Raw genomic sequence first — 22,061 nt, 5'->3', positions numbered from 1 at the left:
TATTTTTAGTTGAGATAGGGTTTTGCCCTGTTGGCCAGGCTGGTCTTGAACTCCTGGTCTCAAATGATCCACTTGCCTCCACCTCCCAGAGTGCTGAGATTACAGGTGTGAACCACCACCCCCAGCCTACCGAAAGGTACTTAATTTTATTTTAATAGAAAAAGATAATGAAGTGAAATTAAAGATATCATTAAACATTAAATAAATGTTTCATTATCACAAGAAGTATTTTCTAAAAGATTATCTGTAAGGCCAAGAAATAAATTTAGCCAGACACTGTGGCTCCCGTCTGTAATCCCAGTACTTTCAGAGGCCGAGGTGGGTAGATCACCTGGGTCAGAAGTTCGAGACCGCCTGGCCAGCAAATGAAACCCTGTCTCTACTAAAAATACAAAAAAAAATTAGCCAGGTTTTGTGGCACATGCCTGTAATCCAAGCTACTTGGGAGCTTGAGGCAGTGGAATCACTTGAACCTGGGAGGCGGATCAAGCCATTGCACTCCCGCCTGGGTGACAGAGCAAGACTCTGTCTCAAAAAAAAAAAAAACAAATTTAAATGTTAAGGGTTTATATATATATTTTGGGGAGTATTGTCTTTGTTTTAATTTGGACGGCCTTTATTGACTCTTCAAAAGATAACCACTTGAATACTTTCTACTAGTAATCATTTTGTTTTTGTTGCCCTGGTGTAGTGGTTAACCTCTGAAATTTCATATTTAGAACACCTGGCCTGTCTTTTTATTTGAATGGCATCCTGAGCCACACTTTTTCTCTGAGCACAAGTTTCTAGACATTGCTCTAGTCCTCTGGTATATTGGGTGTCAATAGGGTGTTTTAACAAATGCACTTCAAAACATGGAGATTGAAGGGACATAGCTTTGTGCCACAGTTCCTCCCTTGTTCACCCCCAAAAAGTTAATGTTTATTTGTAGCTTTTTCAAATCACTTTTTTTTTCTGTTTTTAATAGGCTCTAGATGATAGAGTTTTCTTGACTTCCAAGTTGCCTAACGATGGCAAGCAGGAAGTAGATCCAGCTCAGGTCCAGGGGCCTAGGACAAGGAAGGCTCCAAAAGGAAAAAGGTAACATTACTGCAAACTTCAGTGTTTATAGTCTGTTTGCAGAGGAATTTGAAAATGAAGGGGCATAATCTCCAAATTTAGCTGTGAAGACCAATGTGAAATATTTGTTAAAGCATGTATTACAGTTATTTTAAACTAAGTAATATACAGCTAGCTATTTAACTGTCACATGGTCACTTTTATTACAGAAATGAAAACAGAGCTACAGCCTCATCCTGCAATTCACCTTTCCCCCAGAGGCCAAGAAAGAGATTAACAGAACAAGAATTACGTGCTGTTTCAGAGAAACTCTCTCAGCGGCTCTCTGAACTAGATTGGGCAAGTCTTGTTTTTTCATCTATATTGAGATTCCTGAGAGTTAAGTTAGAATTTAAGTAATCTCTCAATTGAAAGTGAGGTATTAGAAAATTAGGTGTGTCTTAATAGTCCCTGTGAAAATGTTTCATAAGACAAGCAGGTAGAACAGGAACAGTGATATCTCAGCCTTTCATGATGTAACTAAATTGGGAACAGATTTATCCAAATTTTATTGAATTCTGATGAAAACTAAATCATTGAACATAAACAATAATGTTAAGCCATTTTTCTTAGATACATCTAGATAGTTTCCCTTTGTCACTAAAGACAGATCTGGGCCAGGCGCAGTGGCTCACACCTTTAGTCCTGGCACTTTGGGAGACCAAGGCAGATGGATCACCTGAGGTCGGGAGTTCAAGACCAGCCTGACCAACATGGAGAAACCCTGCCTCTACTAAAAATACAAAAATTAGCTGGTATCACAGATTCTGTCAAAATACAATATTACAGTTTTAAGGTATCATTGAATGAATGTTTTAGATCCCTGTGTGACTTACTCTAAAGTTTATTGAAACTTAATGCATAGCACTGATAGACACCTTTTTAAAACTAAACATATATGCCAGGCATGGTGGCTCACCCTTATTCCAACACTTCGAGAGGCTGAGGCAGGCGGATTACTTGAGCCCAGAAGTTTGAGACCAGCCTGGACAACATGGTAAAACCCCATCTCTACAAAAAAATACAAAAATTAGCTGAGCGTGGTGGCATATGCCTATAATCCTGGCTACTAATGTGGCTGAGATGGGAGGATCACTTGAATCCAGGAGGTGGAGGTTGCAGTGAGCCCAGCTAGCACCCCTGCACTCCAACCTGGAGACCCTGACTCAAAAGTAAATAATAAAACCAAAAATGCAGAAGCATCTGAAAACTTGTTATTAGTGACTGTCAAAGGAAGCTTTTTAAAGGTCTGTCTACTCCTACAAATTTACCTTCTGCCGAAATCAGTGAAAGGTGTTGAAAAGAATTTTCTCAATAGATGTTAAAAAGTGCCCTGGGTGATCGGATTAAAGAAAAGACTGATCATAAAGAAGATACTGGAAATGAAGAAGTAGAGGATGGAACTGAGGAGACACTGTCTCAGCACAGTGATGGCATCGTGGAGTATGGGCTAAAGAAGTCAAGGCCAGGTACTTCCCCAAAGAGACTGAAAAGGGGGATATCCATGTGAACTGCTTAGGCAGTTCCATCTGTTTTTATTAACTTACATTCTAATTTTAAATAGTTGGGAAATATATAAAAGGATCAAAAATAATATCAAACACCTGGATCTTCCCCACCTAGAAGTAGCAGGTGTTAACAATTGTATTTGCTTTTGCCTCTTTGTGTTTAGGAAATAAAACAGTAGAAATCCCCTCTGCTCTCTCCACACACCTCTTTCCCCACCCTCAGCGCAACCACTGGCATCTTTTCTTCTTATCATTATTTTTATACTTTAACAGCCCATACATTATTTGTCTAAACATACTATTGTTTTATGTTGTTTAAAAATTTACATATTGTATATATTATTCTGCAACTTGTTTTTTCTGACATTGTCTTAGAAATCTATTTTATGTTGATAATTATAGATCCAGTTCATTCATTGTAACTGCAGTGTAACTGAGTCCTTACAGTATAGCAGTTTTGTGTGAGTTTGTGTATAGCACTGTCCATTTCCTCTATTGCTGGACATGTTTATTGTTTCCCATTTTTATTACTATAAAAATTCTGCAGTGAACAGCCTAGAATATGTGCAAGAGTTTCTGCGGGATCTCCATCTAGTAGGATTGCTGGATCGTCAGGCCTACATTTCTTCACAGTTGCCAACTTGTCCACCAAAGTGATTGTACTGGTTTATACTCATATCAGCGGTTTCTGGTTTGTCACCTCTTTGCAAATACTTCCTACTGTTTGATATGCCATTGTTCAAATCCAGTTATCCTGTCTTCCACCAACAAAAATCCTGCATATTTTACATTTAGTTGTTTTTCTTTGCTTTTTTTTCCTGAGACAGCGTACCCCTCTGTCGCCAAGCTGGAGTGCAGTAGAGCAATGTCAGCTCACTGCAGCTTCTGCCTCTCAGGTTTAAGCAATTCTCCTGCCTCAGCCTCCCAAATAGCTGGGACTACAGGTGCGTGCTGCCATACCTGGCTATTTTTTTTTTTTGTATTTTTAGTAGAGGTGGGTTTCATTATGTTGGCCAGGATGATCTTGATCTGACCTCATGATCCACCCGCCTCAGCCTCCCAAAATGCTGGGGTTACAGCTGTGAGCCAGCACGCCCAGCCTTAACATTTAGTTTTCTCTACTTTGGTCATCCATTGTTTCTTCAGAAATAGTCTTTTTCTGACCCAAAACTTCCTTAACTTTTTCAGTTGTTTTTTACTCCTTCAAGAATGCTCTTTCCTTCTCTTGTTTCATCTCTCTTCCCTTTAAAATGACTCAGTTAATTTCTAGGGAGCCTCACCCAGGGACCTCCTCCTTTTCCCTTATTATGTACGTACACATGGTATCCTATTGTGAAAACAGATTATAAATTGTTATTTCAGGTAGGTTTTTAGAGAAGAATATATCATGAGCAGCTGTCATTTAAAATAGATTATGCAAGTCAGTTTTTTAAAATACTTCTTAGAATTTAAAATGTGAACAATTTGAATTGAAAGCATGTGAAAAAAATAAAGCTCAGGGAAAAATTATTTATAAAGGTACCAAAGTAACTTCCTCAGTCTTAAGGCTATCTTGAAGTGCTTTTCCCACTGGACTCACCCTCTTCTCAACTAGCAGATGCCCAGACACACCTATAGACAATGGGATAAAAAGGTTTGTAGAAAGAAAGGGTTTGTTAGAGCTCTTTGGTGGTATGCAATTAGATCGCTAAGTAGGGAAGAATTGGGACCGCTTAGACAATGCTTAACACATTAACTTTGCTTATAAGCATGTATAATAAGATGGATATGTATGCTTATATCCCACCTTCCCAGGATCCATATAGGTAAAAGGATAGCAGATGCATGGCTCAGATAATTTGCCTTTTCTCTCTTCCTATCTCCAGCCCTATCACCAAGAGCACTCTCCCTAGTCCTTTGTGCACAGGAGGCATTCCACGTCTTGAATATCCAAAGTTAAATGTAGAGCCTAAGTATTTGAGACAGTATGTATTTGTATGCATTTGTTTATTTATTTGGTGTTACCATACAAATACAAGTTAGTTACAGGAGAGAGTCCCTTTAGCACACTCACTCATCAGTCTCTTTGGATTTAGTAAAAACCAACTTTGGTTTACAGCATAACATTCTGGCTATCAGGAACTAATATTATATATCTTTTCTCTGTTGCAGGACTTGCCGTGCGTAGAAAACCACCCTACAGATCCCATTCACTCTCTCCATCTCCAGTTAACAAACAGAAACAGTTCCACATGGAGAGAAAAAGGCAGCGCAAACCAAGAGAAACAGATATCCGCCAGTTCCGAGCACAGGTACTTCCTCATCTCTTGACTACCATTGAGCAGTGGGAAATACCGTTTCCCTTCAGACAGATGCTACCGTGAACATGTTGTTGATTTAAGGCTTAAAATGATTAAATATTTATGAGCAGAGTGGATGATAGAGAGCTATGTGACATAGCTTATGTCCCCATTAGCAGAAAATTATACTCATGAAACTCAGAAAAAAGAACCTGGCTGGACATAGCTTGGTGTTCCAGTGGAAAGAGGAGATCAATGTGGGTTGTTATTTTCAGAGTGAGCTTCAGATATGAAGGGAATTTGAGGTAGATTAAATGTGACAGCCTACTTGAGTACAAAGAAGATGAGATCAAGTATCCAATACAGGAATGAGAGGAGGAGGTTGGGATTCAACAAGGAGACTGATATGATTACCCATGGAGACTTTCCACTGTAGAATGTGGATTTTGAAATGTAGCATGGATTTAGAACACTTAAGTTGTTTGCTGTAGTAGGTTTTATAATGTGGTAGGATTTATAATGGCAAAAGACTATAACTAATTTAGATGTCTTACACTCATTTGTAACTTCCACTCAGGAGAATATCAACATAATTGCAAAAACTTGAGAAAAAAAAAAATGCATGATAAATTTTATGTCACAATTACATATGTTAATGTAGATTTGTGGGCTGGGTGCAGTGGCCCAACACTTTGGAAGGCTGAGACAGGTGGATCACCTGAGGTCGGGAGTTCAAGACCAGCCTGGCCAATATGGTAAAACCCCGTCTCTATTAAAAATACTAAAATTAGCTGGGCATGGCAGCGCACATCTGTAGTCCCGGCTACTCAGGAGGCTGGGGCAGAAGAATCGATTGAACTTAGGAAGCAGAGGTTGCAGTGAGCCAAGATTGTGCCACGGCTTCCAGCCTGGGCAACAGATTGAGACTCTTAAAAAAAAAAGAAGAAGAAAAAACATAGATTTGTGATGCAGAGTCTGAAAGGAATTTTTTTTTTAAAGTGAATGAGCTTAGGCTGGGCTCAGTGGCTCACGCCTGTAATCCCAGCACTTTGGGAAGGCGAGGCAGGCAAATCATGAGGTCAAGAGATTGAGACAATCCTGGCCAACATGGTGAAACCCTGTCTCTACTAAACATACAAAAATTAGCTGAGCATGGTGGCACATGCCTGTAATCTCAGCTACTCAGGAGGCTGAGGCAGGAGAATCTCTTGAATCGGGGAGGCAGTGGTTGCAGTAAGCCAAGATTGTACCACTGCACTCCAGCCTGGCGACAAAGTGAGACTCTGACTCAAAAAATAAATACATAAATAAAAATAAAAATAAGTGAATGAGCTTGATATTTTAGGGGTGGCAGGTATCATAGGTGAGTTTTTTCCTTCATTTGTATATCTTTTTAATAACTGTAATATTATATGACCTTTTCCCCTCTAGGCATTTACTGAAGCATTTGAAAGGGAACTAAGAAGACATAAAGTTCAAGAGAATATTGGACCTCTAGGGATACATGAGAAGGAGGAGGAAACAGTGGGTAAAAGTCTCCACTGTAATAAATGCCATTTGATGAGATGAGTGGGAAGTACAAAGATGATCCTTTTAAAAGAAGAAGGGGCCAACAGGGCCTTAATCATTAGCTCTTTAGAAAAAGGCAGGATTTCATGTCATGATAAAGGATTTTGGCTTATTAATAAGGCATTCAGGCTGCTAAAATATGGCAAGACATGGTACCAAAGAAAACTAGTGTTTTCCCCCTACTTAAAACTTCCATTGGTTTTTAAGGGTTTCTTTGACTTAGCAGTTCACCAGAGGCTTGAAGTTTTCATTGCCTTTCAAACAAATGGTTACAGAAATTAAGTGAAATCATGGGGAAAATGCTTATGCTGCAAAACTCATGAACAAAACAGGATAAAAAGTACAGTATGGTCACGACTAAACATACTACAGTTAGTTGCTTGAGAATTTTCATAATCTACATGGAAAAAGAGAAGTACATTGAGACATTAATAGTTTGGTTTTTTTTAAACATTAATAATGGTTGTATTTAGGGTATGGGACTATGGTAACTGAAACTTGATAAAGATTCAGTGCTTTTTCAAATTCCATGGGATGCCAGAGGCCAAAATATGCCTTTAACTTGGAGTAGATGAATGTTAACCAGATTTTACAAATTTTAAGTAAGGTGGTTTGGCTGGGGAATAGTTAGCTGTTTTTGTCAATTTGTAATATTTAAGATAAATGTATGAAAGAACTATTAGACCCTTTTTTTATTGTTTTATATCTGCTTCTAAGGAAAAAATATACACAGAAGAAGCTGTTCATAAAGGAACTCCAGAGTATAGTCAGCCCTGGAAGATTTACTCTAGAAAAACCACAACTCAAAGTCCAAGAGGTGGCCTCCCAAAGCCAAATAAAGCAGTTCCAAGTAAGAACCACAGAATTGTATTTTATGGAAAACTGACAGCCTTTGAAAGCGTGTGCAACCTTCCGAGGATACAGCACTGAAAGCTAACATCCATCAGTTAGCGGAAGACGGTTTTTTAATCACTGCCATGTGGCTGGTTTTCTATAGAGAGCTAAAACTCTTCAATAAGGAAGTATCTTAGGGAGGCCTATATATTGGCACCCAAGGAATGCCAGGACTGCCAACCGCTGCTCCAACTTTAGCCTCATTCCTGTATTTACTCACTCTGGCTCCCCTTTTTGTCTGTTTCTGGGAAGTTGGTAGAATGAAGGGGATGCTCCAAGGCAAGCCGGTGGCCTGTCCATCTCCTGTATATATATATATTTTTTGGTTTGAAGACGGAGTTTGACTCTTGTTGCACAGGCTGGAGTGCAATGGCGCAATCTCGGCTTACTGCAGCCTCTGCCTCCTGAGTTGTAGCAATTCTGCTTCAGCCTTCCTAAAGTAACTAGCATTACAGGCGCCTGCCACCCCACCTGCCTAATTTTTGTATTTTTAGTAGAAATGGGGTTTCACCATCTTGGCCAGGCTGGTCTTGAACTCCTGACCTCAGGTGATCCACCTGCCCCAGCCTCCCGAAGTGCTGGGATTACAGGTGTGAGCCACCCTGCCCAGCCACCTCCTGTATATTGACCGTGCCGATTGGTGTATATAAGGAAACAAAGTCATAGAAATGTCAGGCTTCCAGTTACACCCCAAAGACTGCTGGCTTCCCTGCTATATCCTGCAACTTCTTTACAGGATAAAAACCAGAGACTTTTTCTTCTAAGCACTTGCCTACCAGGAATGTTGAGGAGTCTTCTGTGTTACCATATGCAAGGAAGCTACCCACATGCACTGAAGCAGCTGAGCAATTAGGATGGACTTCCCAGGACCAGCATGGCATCAGTCAGAAGTATTGAGCTTATTTTTATCCTTACTAGTAGTTGGCTTACTCCAATCAGAGAAAGAATGCAAATTGTTGTAATAAGTACATTTAGAATTGTTCTTTTCAGGATCAAAACCACATCAGTTACATAAGCTTTGATCTACCAGGGATGTTGGATGACAGTTCTTGTCCAAAAGGCTCAGATTAAGAGCATCTTCTTTTACCTTGCAGTGAAAGTAAGTGAACACAGTCTCCTGCCCCTTATGCTGGAGCAGTTTCCATTTCTCTATGTTTCTGGCCCAACACTAAGCAAAATGTGGAAACAGCAAATTGCACAGGTTGAACAGCTTAAAAAAGAGGCATGTAGAGAAAATCGATCAAAGAAGAAACTCCAAGATGAAGTAAGTTACTGTCATCCTTAAGCATAGGAATTTAAGTCAGAAAAGAGAAGAGCTTATCCTTGAGAATTGAGTGACCAGCATTATTAACCTACTTGCCTTTGTGTCCCCCGTAAAGATAGAAGAAGCCCTAAGAAGGCATGACCTCCTTACTACCCTTGTCAAGAAAGAATATGAACACAACAAGAGACTGGTATGTTGGGTATTATGATTTTATTGTTATATTCATTGCCTTTATTTGTGCTGGCTGGGCAACAGTCCCATAGACTCTTAACCTCTAACACCTGCATGTGGAATTTTGTTTAGGTCTTTAGCCAAAATTGATAGCCCATGCTTGTAATCCCAGCACTTTGGGAAGCTTTGGTGAGAGGATCACTTGAGCCCAGCAGTTAGAGACCAGCCTCACCAACATAGTGTGACACTGTCTTAAAAACATATATATGGGCATGGAAAAAATGAGCCTGGCATGGTGGAATTTGCCTGTGGTCCCAGCTACTTGGGAGGCTGAGGTGGGAGGATCACTGGAGCCTGGGAGGGCTGCAGTGAGTTGTGATCTTGTTACTGCATTCCATCCTGGGTCCCAGAGTGAGACCCTGTCTCAGCAACAAAACACACACAGACCCAAAATAAGGCGTGGGGGAAGAGGTAGGTACTTTGTATGCAGTTTCAGTTAGTCTTTAATGTATTAGAGATGTTTTCTATGGAATGAAAACCCTGAAGCTTTGAGGTCTTAAGTAACTTGCTCTGGGTCTCACTGATAAGCAAGGGACACAGCTGAGATTTTAATCCATTTCTGTCTGTGGAACCCCATGGACCTCTCCTCTAGGTCCCAGTTGGCTGAACTTAGTGCTGTTTGCCCTTTCCCATCCTCTCAGGTCCCAAGTAGAGAGCTGCGGGACTTACCAGCCTCCATTTTAATTTTGACTATGAATTGTACTTAGAGAATTATGAAGGGAGAGGACAGAGTTCAGAAACAGTTTGCCAAAGGAAGATATTTTAAAACCTTTGCCTGAGTGTGAAGTAGAAATAAGTCATAAGAACTGTAATACTAAACAGTTGCGGACACATCTTCGGAACTGCATGTGGTATTTTACTATGTGGGGAAAAAAATATCTGAAAAACCTACCAAAGAGACTTTATGTACATGACCTCATTTCATCTTCACTCCTGTGTCAGATATTGTCTAATTTCCTTAGTTTTTGCCTAATTAAATACTCCTGACAACTCAAGCTCTGCTTGAAAGTCTGGGTGTGCCATTTTCCTACTCCTTGTGAGCCGGCATCTGGGTCAGTTTTGTTAGCAGCCTTGTGGTGGCATGGGGTGATGAGCTCTCAGTTCCAGAGGAGTGCCAAGGATCACCGCCACCCTCTGCCGTGGCGGGGGCTTTTTGGAGCTGCTCTTCAGATTGAGGTGATGAAGCTGCCCCACATACCTGGCTTATGTAAGCCTGAAGACATCGTGGTGGGGAGTGGGGCAGTTGAGAATGTTGGAGTCTGCATTCCTCTTGTCCTTACCCCTCTCTTCCATCCCCTTTCCCTTTCTTAGCAAGACTTCAAGGACTGCATTCATAGACAGAGGTTGACCCAATCAAAGATAAAAGAAAATCGACAGGCAATTGTTCGTGCTCGAAAATATTACGATGATTATAGAGTTCAGTTGCGTGCAAAAATGATGAGGATGAGGACCCGGGAAGAAATGGTAAGTCTGGCTTTTCTGTCCAGCCCTGTTAAGAACATGAATTTGTAACTTTTCAGGACCACCTTCTTGGTTTGTGACTCTTGTCCAAATGTCAATCCAGAATCTCTGTCGAAATCCTACAGTGCTGGCCCTGAGTTCAGCTTGGCCATGCTTCCTTTCCTTATTCCATTGTGCATTCCAGTCTTTTCTCATTGTCTGTGTCCCTCATCTTAATGTGAAGTCTTACTTCCTCCCCACCTCCTACAGATCACAGGTACTTCTCCAGTAAAACTGCTTTAGAGGTTTGGGAACATGTTGTAAGAGAGAGGAATTTGAGGTATAATAACATAACTTCAGATTCCATATGAAATCAGGAATCGTGTCAAACAGCTGTGTTATCAGGGGTTTCCACAAGGTATTTCTGTGTCATCTTAATCAGGCTGAAATGATTAACCTTTTGTGATCCCAAGCTAGCAGCAACTTTTATCTGTGAAATATTTTAGTAATTATAGTTAACTAGATTAAATACTTGGAAATATTTCTAGAGGAAGATACTTCTAAGGCTTTGAGGAGAGGGTAAGTACTTGTCTAAGGTAATAGCTCATGAATGCATTGCCATTAGAACCAGTTTTTCTATCTAGAAGTCACACTGATGAAAGGAGGACAAGTGGGCATATTCAAGCCCTTTGAACAGTGTGTTTTCCAGTGGCCTGCCAGATGATCACTTCCCCCTCCTCAGTTGTGTACATGTGTAGGTATAGCAGGTTTCTGCTCTGATGTTCTTTCCTGTGTACAGTACTCTGAATGTACATGGCTGCTTGAGAATGCTTCTATGAAGGCTGTAAAGAATCTGTGATACATGAAAAGATAATGAACACCTTAGTCATTAGGGAGATACAAATCAGAAACACAGTGAGAGATACCTCTCACACTCACTAGGATGGCTAAAATAAGGACAAGCTGGCAAGGCAAAGGGGAAACAACCCAAAGTATCCATCAATTGATGCATGGATAAACAATGTATATTCATTCCTACAGTCCGATGTTACTTGGCAATAAAACGGAATGAAGTATTCAAATAGACTGCAGTGCAGTATAGATAAATCTTGAAAATAGTTGGAAGACCACAAATTACATGATTGCATTTATAGAAAGTGTTGAGAATATAGAAATCCATGGAGACAGAAAGTAGACAGACTGGTGACTGTCAGAGGCTACAAACTGGGACAGGGAGTGACTGCTAGTCAGTATAGGTTTTTTTGGGGGTGGTAAAAATGTTCTGTAGTTAGTGGTGATTTTTGCACAATTGACTATAATAAAATATACTGAATTATTTATTTTAAAAGAGTGAGGCTGGGCACAGTGGCTCACGCCTGTAATCTCAACACTTTGGGAGGCTGAGGTACAAGGATTGCCTGGGACCAGCCTGGGCAATACAGTGAGACCTCATCTCTACAAAAAATTAAAAATTTAGCCAGGCATGGTGGCATATGCCTGTAGTCCCAGCTACTCAGGCAGCCGGGGGGAGAAATGCTTAAGCCTGAAGGTCAAGGCTGCAGTGAGCTGTGACTGCACCCCTACACCCCATCCTGGGTGACAGAGCACTAATACCCTGTCTCAACAAAAGGAGGTACATTTTATGATACATGAATAATATCTAAATAATATTTTAAAAAATCTTTGTGAAATACAATCAGTATATATTGCTAGTTAGGCAAAATGATTATATTCCTCAGAGCTCAGCATGACTTTGTTTTTATGATTAAATAACTGACAGATATTTAAGAAACTGTTTGAAGAGGGTTTAAACATTCAGAAGCAAAGATTACGAGACCTAAGAAACTATGCCAAAGAAAAGCGAGATGAACAAAGGAGACGCCACCAGGATGAATTGGACTCCATGGAGAACTACTATAAAGACCAGGTGGGCTCCTGTCACTTGCTTATGCTATTGTGCTTAGTCCTGATCACTTGCACTTGTGGCAAAACTTTTTGATGGGGTTGTCTTTTTATTTTTGTTTGTATTTTTAGTAGAGACGGGGTTTCACCTTCCTAGCCAGGCTGGTCTTGAACACTTGACCTCAGGTGATCTGCCTGCCTCCCAAAGTGCTGGGATTACAGGCATAGAACCACTGTGCCCAGCATGTTTGTTTTTTTCTTATAAATTTGTTTAAGCTCTTGTAGATACTGGGTATTAGCCCTTTGTCAGATGGGTAGATTGCAAAACTTTTGCCATTCTGTTGGTTGCCGGTTCATTCTAATGATATTTTGCTGTGCAGAAGCTCTTAAGTTCAATTAGATCTCATTTGTCTATTTTGGCTTTTGTTGCCATTGCTTTTGGTGTTTAGTCATGAAATCCTTGCCTACACCTGTGTCCTGAATGGTATTGCCTATGTTTTCTTCTATGATTTTTGTAATGTTAGGTCTTAGGTTTAAATCTTTAATCCATCTGGAGTTAATTTTTCTATCAGGTGTAAGAAAGGGATTTAGTTTCTCTTTTCTGCATATTGCTAGCCAGTTTTCAACACCATTTATTAAATGGAGAATCCTTTCCCCATTGCTTGTTTTTGTCGGCTTGTCAAAGATCAGATGGTTGTAGATGTGGTATTATTTCTGAGGCCTCTGTTCTGTTCCATTGGTCTACATCTCTGTTTTGGTACCAGTACCATGCTACCATGCTGTTTTTATTACTGTAGCCTTGTAGTATAGTTTGAAGTCAGGAAGTGTGATGCCTCTACCTTTTTTTTTTTTTTGCTTAGGATTGTCTTGGCTGTACGGGCTCTTTTTTGGTTCCATGTGAAGTTTAAGGTGGTTTTTTCCAATTCTTTGAAAGTCAATAGTAGCTTGATGGGAAGAGCACTGAATCTGTAAATTACTTTGGTCATTATGGCCATTTTCATGATATTGATTCTTCCTAACCATGGGCATGGAATGTTTTTCCATCTGTTTGTGTCCTCTTTTATTTCCTTGAGCAGTGGGGTTTGTAGTTCTCCTTGAAGAGGTCCTTCACATCCCTTGTTGCATTCCTAGGTATTTTATTCTCTATGTAGCAATTATGAATGGGAGTTCACTCATGATTTGGCTCTCTATTTGTCTGTTACTGGTATATAGGAATGCTTGTGATTTTTGCACATTGATTTTGTATTCTGAGACTTTGCTGAAGTTGCTTATCAGCTTAAGGAGATTTTGGGCTGAGATAATGGGGTCTTCCAATTATACAGTCATGTTGTCTGCAAATAGAGACAATTTGACTTCCTCTTTTCCTAATTGAATACCCTTATTTCTTTTTCTTGCCTGATTGCCCAGGCCAGAACTTCCAATACTATGTTGAATATGAGTGGTGAGAGAGGGCATCCTTGTCTTGTGCCAGTTTTCAAAGGGAATGCTTCCAGATTTTCCCCATTCAGTATGATACTGGCTGTGAGTTTGTCATAAATAGCTCTTAGTATTTTGAGATATATTCCATTGATAACTAGTTTGAGAGTTTTTAGCATAAAGAGCTGTTGAATTTTGTCAAAGGCCTTCTCTGCATCTGTTGAGATAATCATGTGGGTTTTGTCTTTGGTTCTGTTTATGTGATGGATTATGTTTCTAGATTTGCATATGTTGAATCAGCATTGCATCCCAGGGATAAAGCTGACTTGATAAGTTGGATAAGCTTTTTGACGTGCTGTTGGATTCAGTTAGCCAGTAGTTTATTGAGGATTTTCGCATCAGTGTTCATCATGGATATTGGCCTGAAATTTCTCTTTTGTGTCTCTACCAGGTTTTGGTATCAGGATGATGTTAGTCTCATAAAAGGAGTTAGGGAGGATTCCCTCTTTTTGTATTGTTTGGAATAGTTTCAGAAGAAATGGTACCAGCTCTTCTTTGTACCTCTGGTAGAATTCAGCTGTGATCCCATCTGGTCCTGGACTTTTGGTTGGTAGGCTACTGCCTCAATTTTAGACCTTGTTAATGGTCTGTTCAGGGATTCAGTTTCTTCCTGGTTTTGTCTTGGGAGGGTGTAAGTGTCCAAGAATGTATCCATTTCTTCTGGATTTACTGGTTTATTTGCATAGAGTTGTTTGTAATAATCTCTGATGGTAGTATTTCTGTGGGATTGGTGGTGGTATCCCCTTTATCATTTTTTATTGCATCTATTCAATACTTCTCTCTCTTGTTTTTTATTAGTCTGGCTAGTGGTCTATTGTGTTGGTCTTTTCAAAAAACCAGCTCCTGGATTTACTGATTTTAAGGTTTTTTTGTGTCTCTGTCTCCTTCGGTTCTGCTCTGATCTTAGTTATTTCTTATCTTCTGCTAGGTTTTGAATTTGTTTGATCTTGCTCCTCTAGTTCTTTTAACTGTGACATTAGGGTGTTGCTTTTAGATCTTTCCTCACTTTTCTTATGGGCATTTAGTGCTATAAATTTCCCTCTAGACACTGCTTTAAATGTGTCCCCCAGAGATTCTGGTGCGTTGTGTCTTCGTTTTCATTGGTTTCGAAGAACATCTTTATATCTGTCTTCATTATTTATCCAGTCGTCATTCAGGAGCAGGTTGTTCAGTTTCCATGGAGTTGTGCAGTTTTGAGTTAGTTTCTTAATCCTGAATTCTAATTTGATTGCACTGTGGTCTGAGAGACTGTTATGATTTCCATTCTTTTGCATTTGCTAAGGAGTGACTTACTTCCAATTATGTGGTCAATTTTAGAGTAAGTGCTGTGTGATGCTGAGAAGAATATATAGTCTGTGGATTTGGGGTGGAGAGTTCTGTAGATGTCTTTAGGTCTGCCTGGTCTAGATCTGAGTTCAAGTTCTGGATATCCTTGTTAATTCTGTCTCGTTGATCTGTCTAATACTGACAGTGGGGTATTAAAGTTTCCTGCTGTTATTGTGTGGGAGTCTAAATCTCTTGGTAGGTTACATTAAGAACTTGCTATATGTATCTGGTGCTCCTGTATTGGGTACATACATACTTAGGATAGTTAGCTCTTCTTGTTGCACTGATCTCTTTACCATTATGTAATGCCCCTTTTTGTCTCTTTTGATCTTTGTTGGTTTAGTCTGTTTTATCAAAGACTAGGATTGCAACCCCTGCTTTTTTTTTTGCTCTCCATTTGCTTGGTAAATCTTCCTCCATCCCTTTATTTTGAGCCTATGTGTGTCTTTGCATGTGAGATGGGTCTTCACTCTTTATCCAATTTGCCAGTCTTTTGATTGGGGCGTTTAGCCCATTTACATTTAAGGTTAACATTGTTATGTGTGAATTTGATCCTGCCATTTTGATGCTGGCTGGTTGTTTTGCCCATTGGTTGATGCAGTTTCTTCATAGTGTCGACGGTCTTTACAGTTTTTGCAGTGGCTGGTACTGGTTGTTCCTTTCCATGTTTAGTGCTTCCTTCAGGAGCTCTTATAAGGCATGCCTGGTGGTGACGAACTCTCTCAGCAGTTGCTTGTCCGTAAAGGATTTTATTTCTCCTGCACATATGAAGCTCAGTTTGGCTGGATATGAAATTCTGGGTTGAAAATTATTTTCTTTAAGGATGTTGAATATTGCCCCCACTCTCTTCTGGCTTGTAGGGTTTCTGCTGAGAGATCTGCTGTGTCTGATGGGCTTCCCTTTGTGGGTGACCTGACGTTTCTGGCTGCCCTTAGCATTTTTTCCTTCATTTCAACCCTGGTGAATCTAATGATTATGTGCCTTGGAGTTGCTCTTCTCTAGGAGTATCTTTGTGGTGGCCTCTGTATTTCCTGAATTTGCATGTTGGCCTGCCTTGCTAGGTTGGGAAAGTTCTCCTGGATAATATCCTGAAGAGTGTTTTCCAGCTTGGATTCATTCTTCCTGTCACATTCAGGTACTCTCATCAAACATAGATTTGGTCTTTTCACATAATCCCATATTTCTTGGAGGGTTTGTTCATTTCTTTTCACTTTTTCTATAATCTTGCCTTCTTGCTTTATTTCATTGAGTTCATCTTCAGTCTCTGACATCCTTTCTTCCACTTGATCAATTTGGCTATTGAAACTTGTGTATGCTGTGTTTTTCAGTTCCATCAAGTTGTTTATGTTCTCTATGCTGGTTATTCTAGTTAGCATTTCATCTAACCTTTTTTCAAGGTTCTTAGTTTCCTTACATTGGGTTAGAACATGCTCCTTTAAGCTCAGGGAAGTTATTACCCACTTTTAGAAGCCTGCTTCTGTCAATTCGTCAAACACATTCTCCATCCAGTTTTGTTCCCTTGCTGGTGAGGAGTTGTGATCCCTTGGAGGAGAAGAGGCATTCTGGTTTTTGGTGATTTCAGCGTTTTTGTGCTGATTTCTTCACATCTCTGTGGATTTATCTACCTTTGGTCTTTGAAGTTGGTGACTTTTGGATGGGGTCTCTGAGTGGACGTCCTTTCTGTTAATTCTCCTTCTAACAAACAGGCCCCTCTGCTGCAGGTCTGCTGGAGGTTCACTCTAGACCCTGCTTGCCTGGGAATCACCTGCGGGGGCTACAGAACAGCAGAGATCGCTGCCTGTTCCTTCCTCTGGTAGCTTTGTCCCAGAAGGGTACCTGCGAGATGTCAGCCAGAGCTCTCCTGTATGAGTGACTCCCAATCAGGATAAATAGGGGTCAGGGAGCCACTTGAGGCAGTCTGTCCCTCAGCTGAAGTGCTGTGCTGGGAGATCTGTTGCTCCCTTCAGAGCTGCCGGGCAGGGATGTTTAAGTCTGCTGAAGCAGACCCCACAACCGCCCCTTTGCCCAGGAAGAAGGGAGTCTAGTCACTATCTGCCTGCAGAGGCCTTGCTAAACTGCCATGGGCTCCACCCAATTACTGTGTAAACTTTCCTGGGACTTTGTTTACACAGGCAAGGTTAAAACTGCCTACCCAAGCCTCAGCAATGGTGGGTGCCCCACCCCCCATGGAGCTCACATGTCCCAGGTTGAACTCCAACTGCTGTGCTAGCTGCAAGAATTTCAGGCCAGTGGATCTTAGCTTCCTGGTCTTTGTGGGGGTGGGGGGAACTGCCAAGCCATATGACTCAGCTCCCTGGCTTCAGCCCCCTTTTTTACAGAGAAATGAACGGTTTGTCTTGCTGGCGTTCCAGGTGCCACTGGGGTATGAGAACAACAACAAAAAATGCTGCAGCTAAAACGACTGCCCAGTTTTGTGCTGGAAACCCGGGGTGCTGGTGTTGTAGGCACCAGAGGGAATCTCCTGCTCTGCAGGTTGTGAAGACCATGGGAAAAGCCCAGTACCTGAGCCAGAGTGTCAGAATATCCAGAAAAATCCCTAATGGCTTCCCTTGGCTAGGAGAGGGAGTTGTCCAGCCCCTTGTGCTTCCCAGGTGAGGTGACGCCCCACCCTGCTTCAGCTTGTCCTCCTCGGGCTGCACCCACTGTCTAACCAGTCCCAATGAGATGAACCCAGTTACCTCAGTTGGAAATGTGGAGATCACTCACCTTCTGGCTTGCTCTCACTGGGAACTGTGGACTGGAGCTGTTCCTATTTAGCCATCTTGGCGGAAGTCTTTTTTTTTTTTTGAGATGGAGTCTTATTCTGTCAGTTACCAGGCTGGAGTGCAGTGGCGCAATCTCAGCTCACTGCAACCTCTGCCTCCTGGGTTCAAGTGATTCTCCTGCCGCAGCCTCCCGAGTAGCATCTCCTGACCTTGTGATCCACCTGCCTCGGCCTCCCAAAGTGCTAGGATTACAGGCGTGAGCCACCACGCCCGGCTGTACCCCATTTTAAAGACTGAAATTTAAGATCAAATCATTCTTGACCACAGAACAGTATATTGCCCTATTTCCATTAAAATGATTTTAAGGCCGGGCGCGGTGGCTCAAGCCTGTAATCCCAGCACTTTGGGAGGCCGAGGCGGGTGGATCACGAGGTCAAGAGATTGAGACCATCCTGGTCAACATGGTGAAACCCCGTCTCTACTAAAAATGCAAAACATTAGCTGGGCATGGTGGCGCGTGCCTGTAATCCCAGCTATTGAGGAGGTTGAGGCAGGTGAATTGCCTGAACCCAGGAGGTGGAGGTTGCGGTGAGCCGAGATCGTGCCATTGCACTCCAGCCTGGGTAACAAGAGTGAAACTCCGTCTCAAAAAAAATAATAATAATAAAATAAAATGATTTTAAGCCTATGAACATTAAGAAATGTTACATTTGGACTACAAACATTAAATATAAGATCTGATTTTTTTCTTCCTTATCAACAGTTTTCATTGCTGGCAGAAGCCATATCACAGGAACATCAAGAACTTAAAGCCAGAGAGAAATCTCAGGCCCAGGTAATAATTAACAAGACAGAAGTCAAGTCAGATGCTGCGTGGTAACTGTTTGTGTCAACAAGGGACCTCAGACATTGTGGTTGGAGCAGTAGGCTACACCATACAGCCCAGGTGTGCAGTGACTGTACCACCACCTAGGTTTGTGTAAGCACACTGACATTTTGCACAGTAACAAAATCACTTAATGATGCATTTCTTGGAACATATCTGCATCATTAAGTGACACATGACAATTTATTTGCATTTTTAGGAAGTAGAAAACAAATGTATTATGCCTTTAAAGTGAATGGAGAGAAGACAAATAAGGAAATCCATCTATGACCCAAGACATTTTTATCCTATGATTTTAACTTTTTTAGTTAGGTCTCTGTGGGAACTGCTGCTAGATTGTTAAAATTTTTGGAGGCGTTTGATTAGCTGGAAGGTTGAGAGGGAACAACAGTAGATGAGGGCCTGGGTAAGTGCTGTGAATAGTGGGATGACATGGCTTCTCTTTTCAGACTTTACATAAGGTGAAGAGGGAACTGAGATCTAAGATGGAGAAGGAAATTCAGCAACTGCAGGACATGATAACACAGAATGACGATGATGTTTTCTTCCGGGAACTGGAAGCTGAGCGCTTCAGATCTCGGCTTCAGCTGGCTTCCTTTCAGTACAGTAAAAGTCCCTCGCTATGAGGTCAGACATGCTCATAGGTGAGGGTTTCGGAGACCTTTCCCAGGACAGAGCTAGAACTGACCCAGTAAACAGTGTAAACCAGAAAAAAATCATTTTCAAATGCTTTATCTATATTTTCATTCCAGTACTTATGATTTTTTAAATAAAAATTATTTTCTAAAACCTTATTGCTTTTGAATTTATGACCTAACATCTGAAAGGGGGTAATCTTCATTAGTTGTATTTGTGCTAAAGTAATTAACAAGCCTTGTTTGAACAGCCAACTCCTGAAGCCTGTTGCTTTAAGTCAACAAAAATAAAGAATTTAGAATTAGCACTTGAGGACAAAAAATACATATTTGAATCATTAATTAGAAAAGAAAGGTGAGTGGTTCTCAGAGGTGGGCCTTGGAGAACGTTGACAGTACTGTCTATGTTTAGGCTTTTTTTTTGAGACAGAGTCTCACTGTGTCACCCAGGCTGGAGTGCAGTGGCACAATCTTGCCTCACTGCAGCCTCTGCCTCCCAGGTTCAAGGCATCAGCCTCCTGAGTAGCTGGCATTACAGGCATACACCACTGTGCCCAGCTAATTTCACATTTTTAGTAGAGACGGAGTTTCACCATGTTGGCCCGGCCGGTCTCGAACTCCCGACCTCAGGTGATCTGCCTGCCTTGGCCTCCCAAAGTACTGGGATTACAGGCGTGAACCACCACACGCTGTGTAGGCTTTTCATAACGTGGCTAGAAGATGAGAATATGCAATATGGCAGCCAGATGTAGTGGCTCACACCTGTAATCCCAGCACTTTGTGAACCAAGGTGGGCAGATCACTTGACGTCAGGAGTTGGAGACCAACCTGGCCAACATGATGAAACCCCATCTCTACTAAAAATACAAAAATTAGCTGGGTGTGGTGGTGCCCAGCTGAGGCAACATATAGTATAGAAAAGATCCAGAAGCGTAGCACCCAGGCATACGAGGTGTGACTCTGAGTGTTGTTAGATTATGTAGTACAACTAGATTTGTTAGAACAAGCCTAACAATGCTATTTTTTTTTTAAATGTAAAATATTTTAGGAAGACTGTAGTTGCTAGTTCTGGTGATTGGTGGGAACTGGTACTCTTTACTAAGCTAAAAACTAGGAATAATCAAAAAAAGAATTTATGAGAGAATTGGCCAGTGAAGGAATAGGATTGCTCAGCAAAGGTCAGAAAATAGGAGACAAAAAACATATTTTTGAAATATGAAAAGCAAATAAAGACCACTTCACCAGACTAGCTTAGCAAGCAGAGGCCGGTGCAATTCAAGTGCTGTGGATCGTGTCTGTCAAGCCAGTTGGCCTGGAGCAGTCCAGGAAAGCCTCATCACAATCATGCATTTGGAAAGCACTATGTAGGGGGGTGTTACAGAATGAGGTGCTTGGTATTAGAACTAAATCCTTATCTATCATAAATAGGGACTAACCAGACTGTATTTAAAATTAATGAAGAGAAGGCTGAGGTGGGTGGATCATGTGAGGTTAGGAGTTTGGAGACCAGCCTGGCCAACATAGTGAAACCCCATCTCTACTAAAAATACAAAAATTAGCTGTGCATGGTGGTACATACCCTGTAATCCCAACTACCTGGGAGACTGAGGTACGAGAATTGCTTGAACCTGGGAGGTGGAGGTTGCAGTGAGCTGAGATAGTCCCACTGCACTCTAGTCTGGGTGGCGGAACAAGACTGTCTAAAAAAAAAAAAGAACAGAGCATTATGAAAATTAGGAGAAACATCTTAGGTTCCCTTGCCCATCCCATGGACTGCACCATGGCATGGTGGTGCCCACCCGTAGTAGTCCCAGCTACTTGTGAGGCTGACATAGGAGGATCAACATGAGCCCAGAGTTTGAGGCTACAGTGCACCATGACTATGCCTGTGAAATAGCTACTGTACTGCAGCGTGGGCAACACTGTGAGAACTTGCCTCTTAAAAAAACACCCAAGGCTGGGATTCAGTGCCTTGCTGTGCTGGGTTATTTACTCATGTGCTCCCGTCATGACTGACTGCTTTGCTGTACAGAAATTGAGTTTAAAATACTTAAGTTTGAACTTGGCCTACAGTGAGACACAGGCTAGAAGCATTACTTTGGAAGTTCATTTCCTAACCACCATGCAAAGCTATATGGCTAGCAGCTAGTACAGAGCCTGGCACGTAGTAGGAGCACAGTAAGTATTTGTTGAATGAAGAGAGGACAAATCACATTTAGGGCAGACACCTTTTAAATAAAATTTAACTTTAAAATCTGGTCTATGGCTGGTGCGGTGGCTCACGCCTGTAATCCCAGCACTTTTTTAGGAGGCCAAGGCAGGCAGATCATGAGGTCAGGAGATCGAGACCATTGTGGCAACATGGTGAAACCCCAGCTCTACAAAAAATAGAAAAAATAGCTGAGTGTGGTGGTGCGTGCCTATAATCCCAGCTGCTCGGGAGGCTGAGGCAGGAGAATCACTTTAACCAGGGAGTTGGGAGGTTACAGCGAGCTAAGATCGTGCCGCTGCACTCCAGCCTGGCGACAGAGTGAGACTCCATCTCAAAAAAAAAAAAAAATCTGGTCTGTCTAGTTTGCTACAAGTGTTAACATAGCAATGTTACACTCTCCTAATTACCTCCTCTATCCTGTTACTAGGATCTTGTTCTGTTGTATCTATCCTGTTGTATACACATATATTGTAAATGCATGGGATATAAAAGACAAATCAATATAGTGGGTAACGTGGTTAACCTTCATTACAATAGAGGTTTTGTAATGTTCTTCAGGTTAAACTTCCAATCATTAGTCAAACTTGTGGATAATTTGTAGACTATTATAATACT

The 22,061-nt window shown here is 41.3% G+C and overlaps 1 protein-coding gene across 2 annotated transcripts in view; it reads left to right on the top strand.

The window, feature by feature from the left end:
• The window catches only part of CEP95 (centrosomal protein 95), a 37,332-nt gene extending 17,939 nt beyond the window's left edge, over positions 1 to 19,393 (top strand). Inside the window, exons 9-20 of one of the 2 annotated variants that reach the window (XM_032241966.1) lie at positions 968 to 1,080; positions 1,269 to 1,398; positions 2,417 to 2,567; positions 4,758 to 4,897; positions 6,317 to 6,409; positions 7,172 to 7,304; positions 8,443 to 8,612; positions 8,728 to 8,802; positions 10,155 to 10,307; positions 12,064 to 12,210; positions 18,477 to 18,548; positions 19,049 to 19,393. In XM_032241966.1, the coding sequence (XP_032097857.1) occupies positions 968 to 1,080; positions 1,269 to 1,398; positions 2,417 to 2,567; positions 4,758 to 4,897; positions 6,317 to 6,409; positions 7,172 to 7,304; positions 8,443 to 8,612; positions 8,728 to 8,802; positions 10,155 to 10,307; positions 12,064 to 12,210; positions 18,477 to 18,548; positions 19,049 to 19,225 (1,554 nt within the window). In that variant the 3' untranslated portion in view covers positions 19,226 to 19,393. Of the gene's footprint in view, positions 1 to 967; positions 1,081 to 1,268; positions 1,399 to 2,416; positions 2,568 to 4,757; positions 4,898 to 6,316; positions 6,414 to 7,171; positions 7,305 to 8,442; positions 8,613 to 8,727; positions 8,803 to 10,154; positions 10,308 to 12,063; positions 12,211 to 18,476; positions 18,549 to 19,048 lie in introns of both variants that reach the window. The other variant, XM_032241967.1, reaches the window with a different exon arrangement.
• The last annotated feature ends 2,668 nt before the right edge of the window (positions 19,394 to 22,061 follow it).

Source organism: Sapajus apella, unplaced genomic scaffold, assembly GCF_009761245.1.
Source record: "Sapajus apella isolate SASKATOON/1434 unplaced genomic scaffold, GSC_monkey_1.0 scaffold48, whole genome shotgun sequence".
NCBI classification, from domain to species: Eukaryota; Metazoa; Chordata; class Mammalia; order Primates; family Cebidae; genus Sapajus; species Sapajus apella.
Note: the sequence above shows the minus strand (reverse complement) of the source record. Positions and strands in the feature narration are given on the sequence as shown.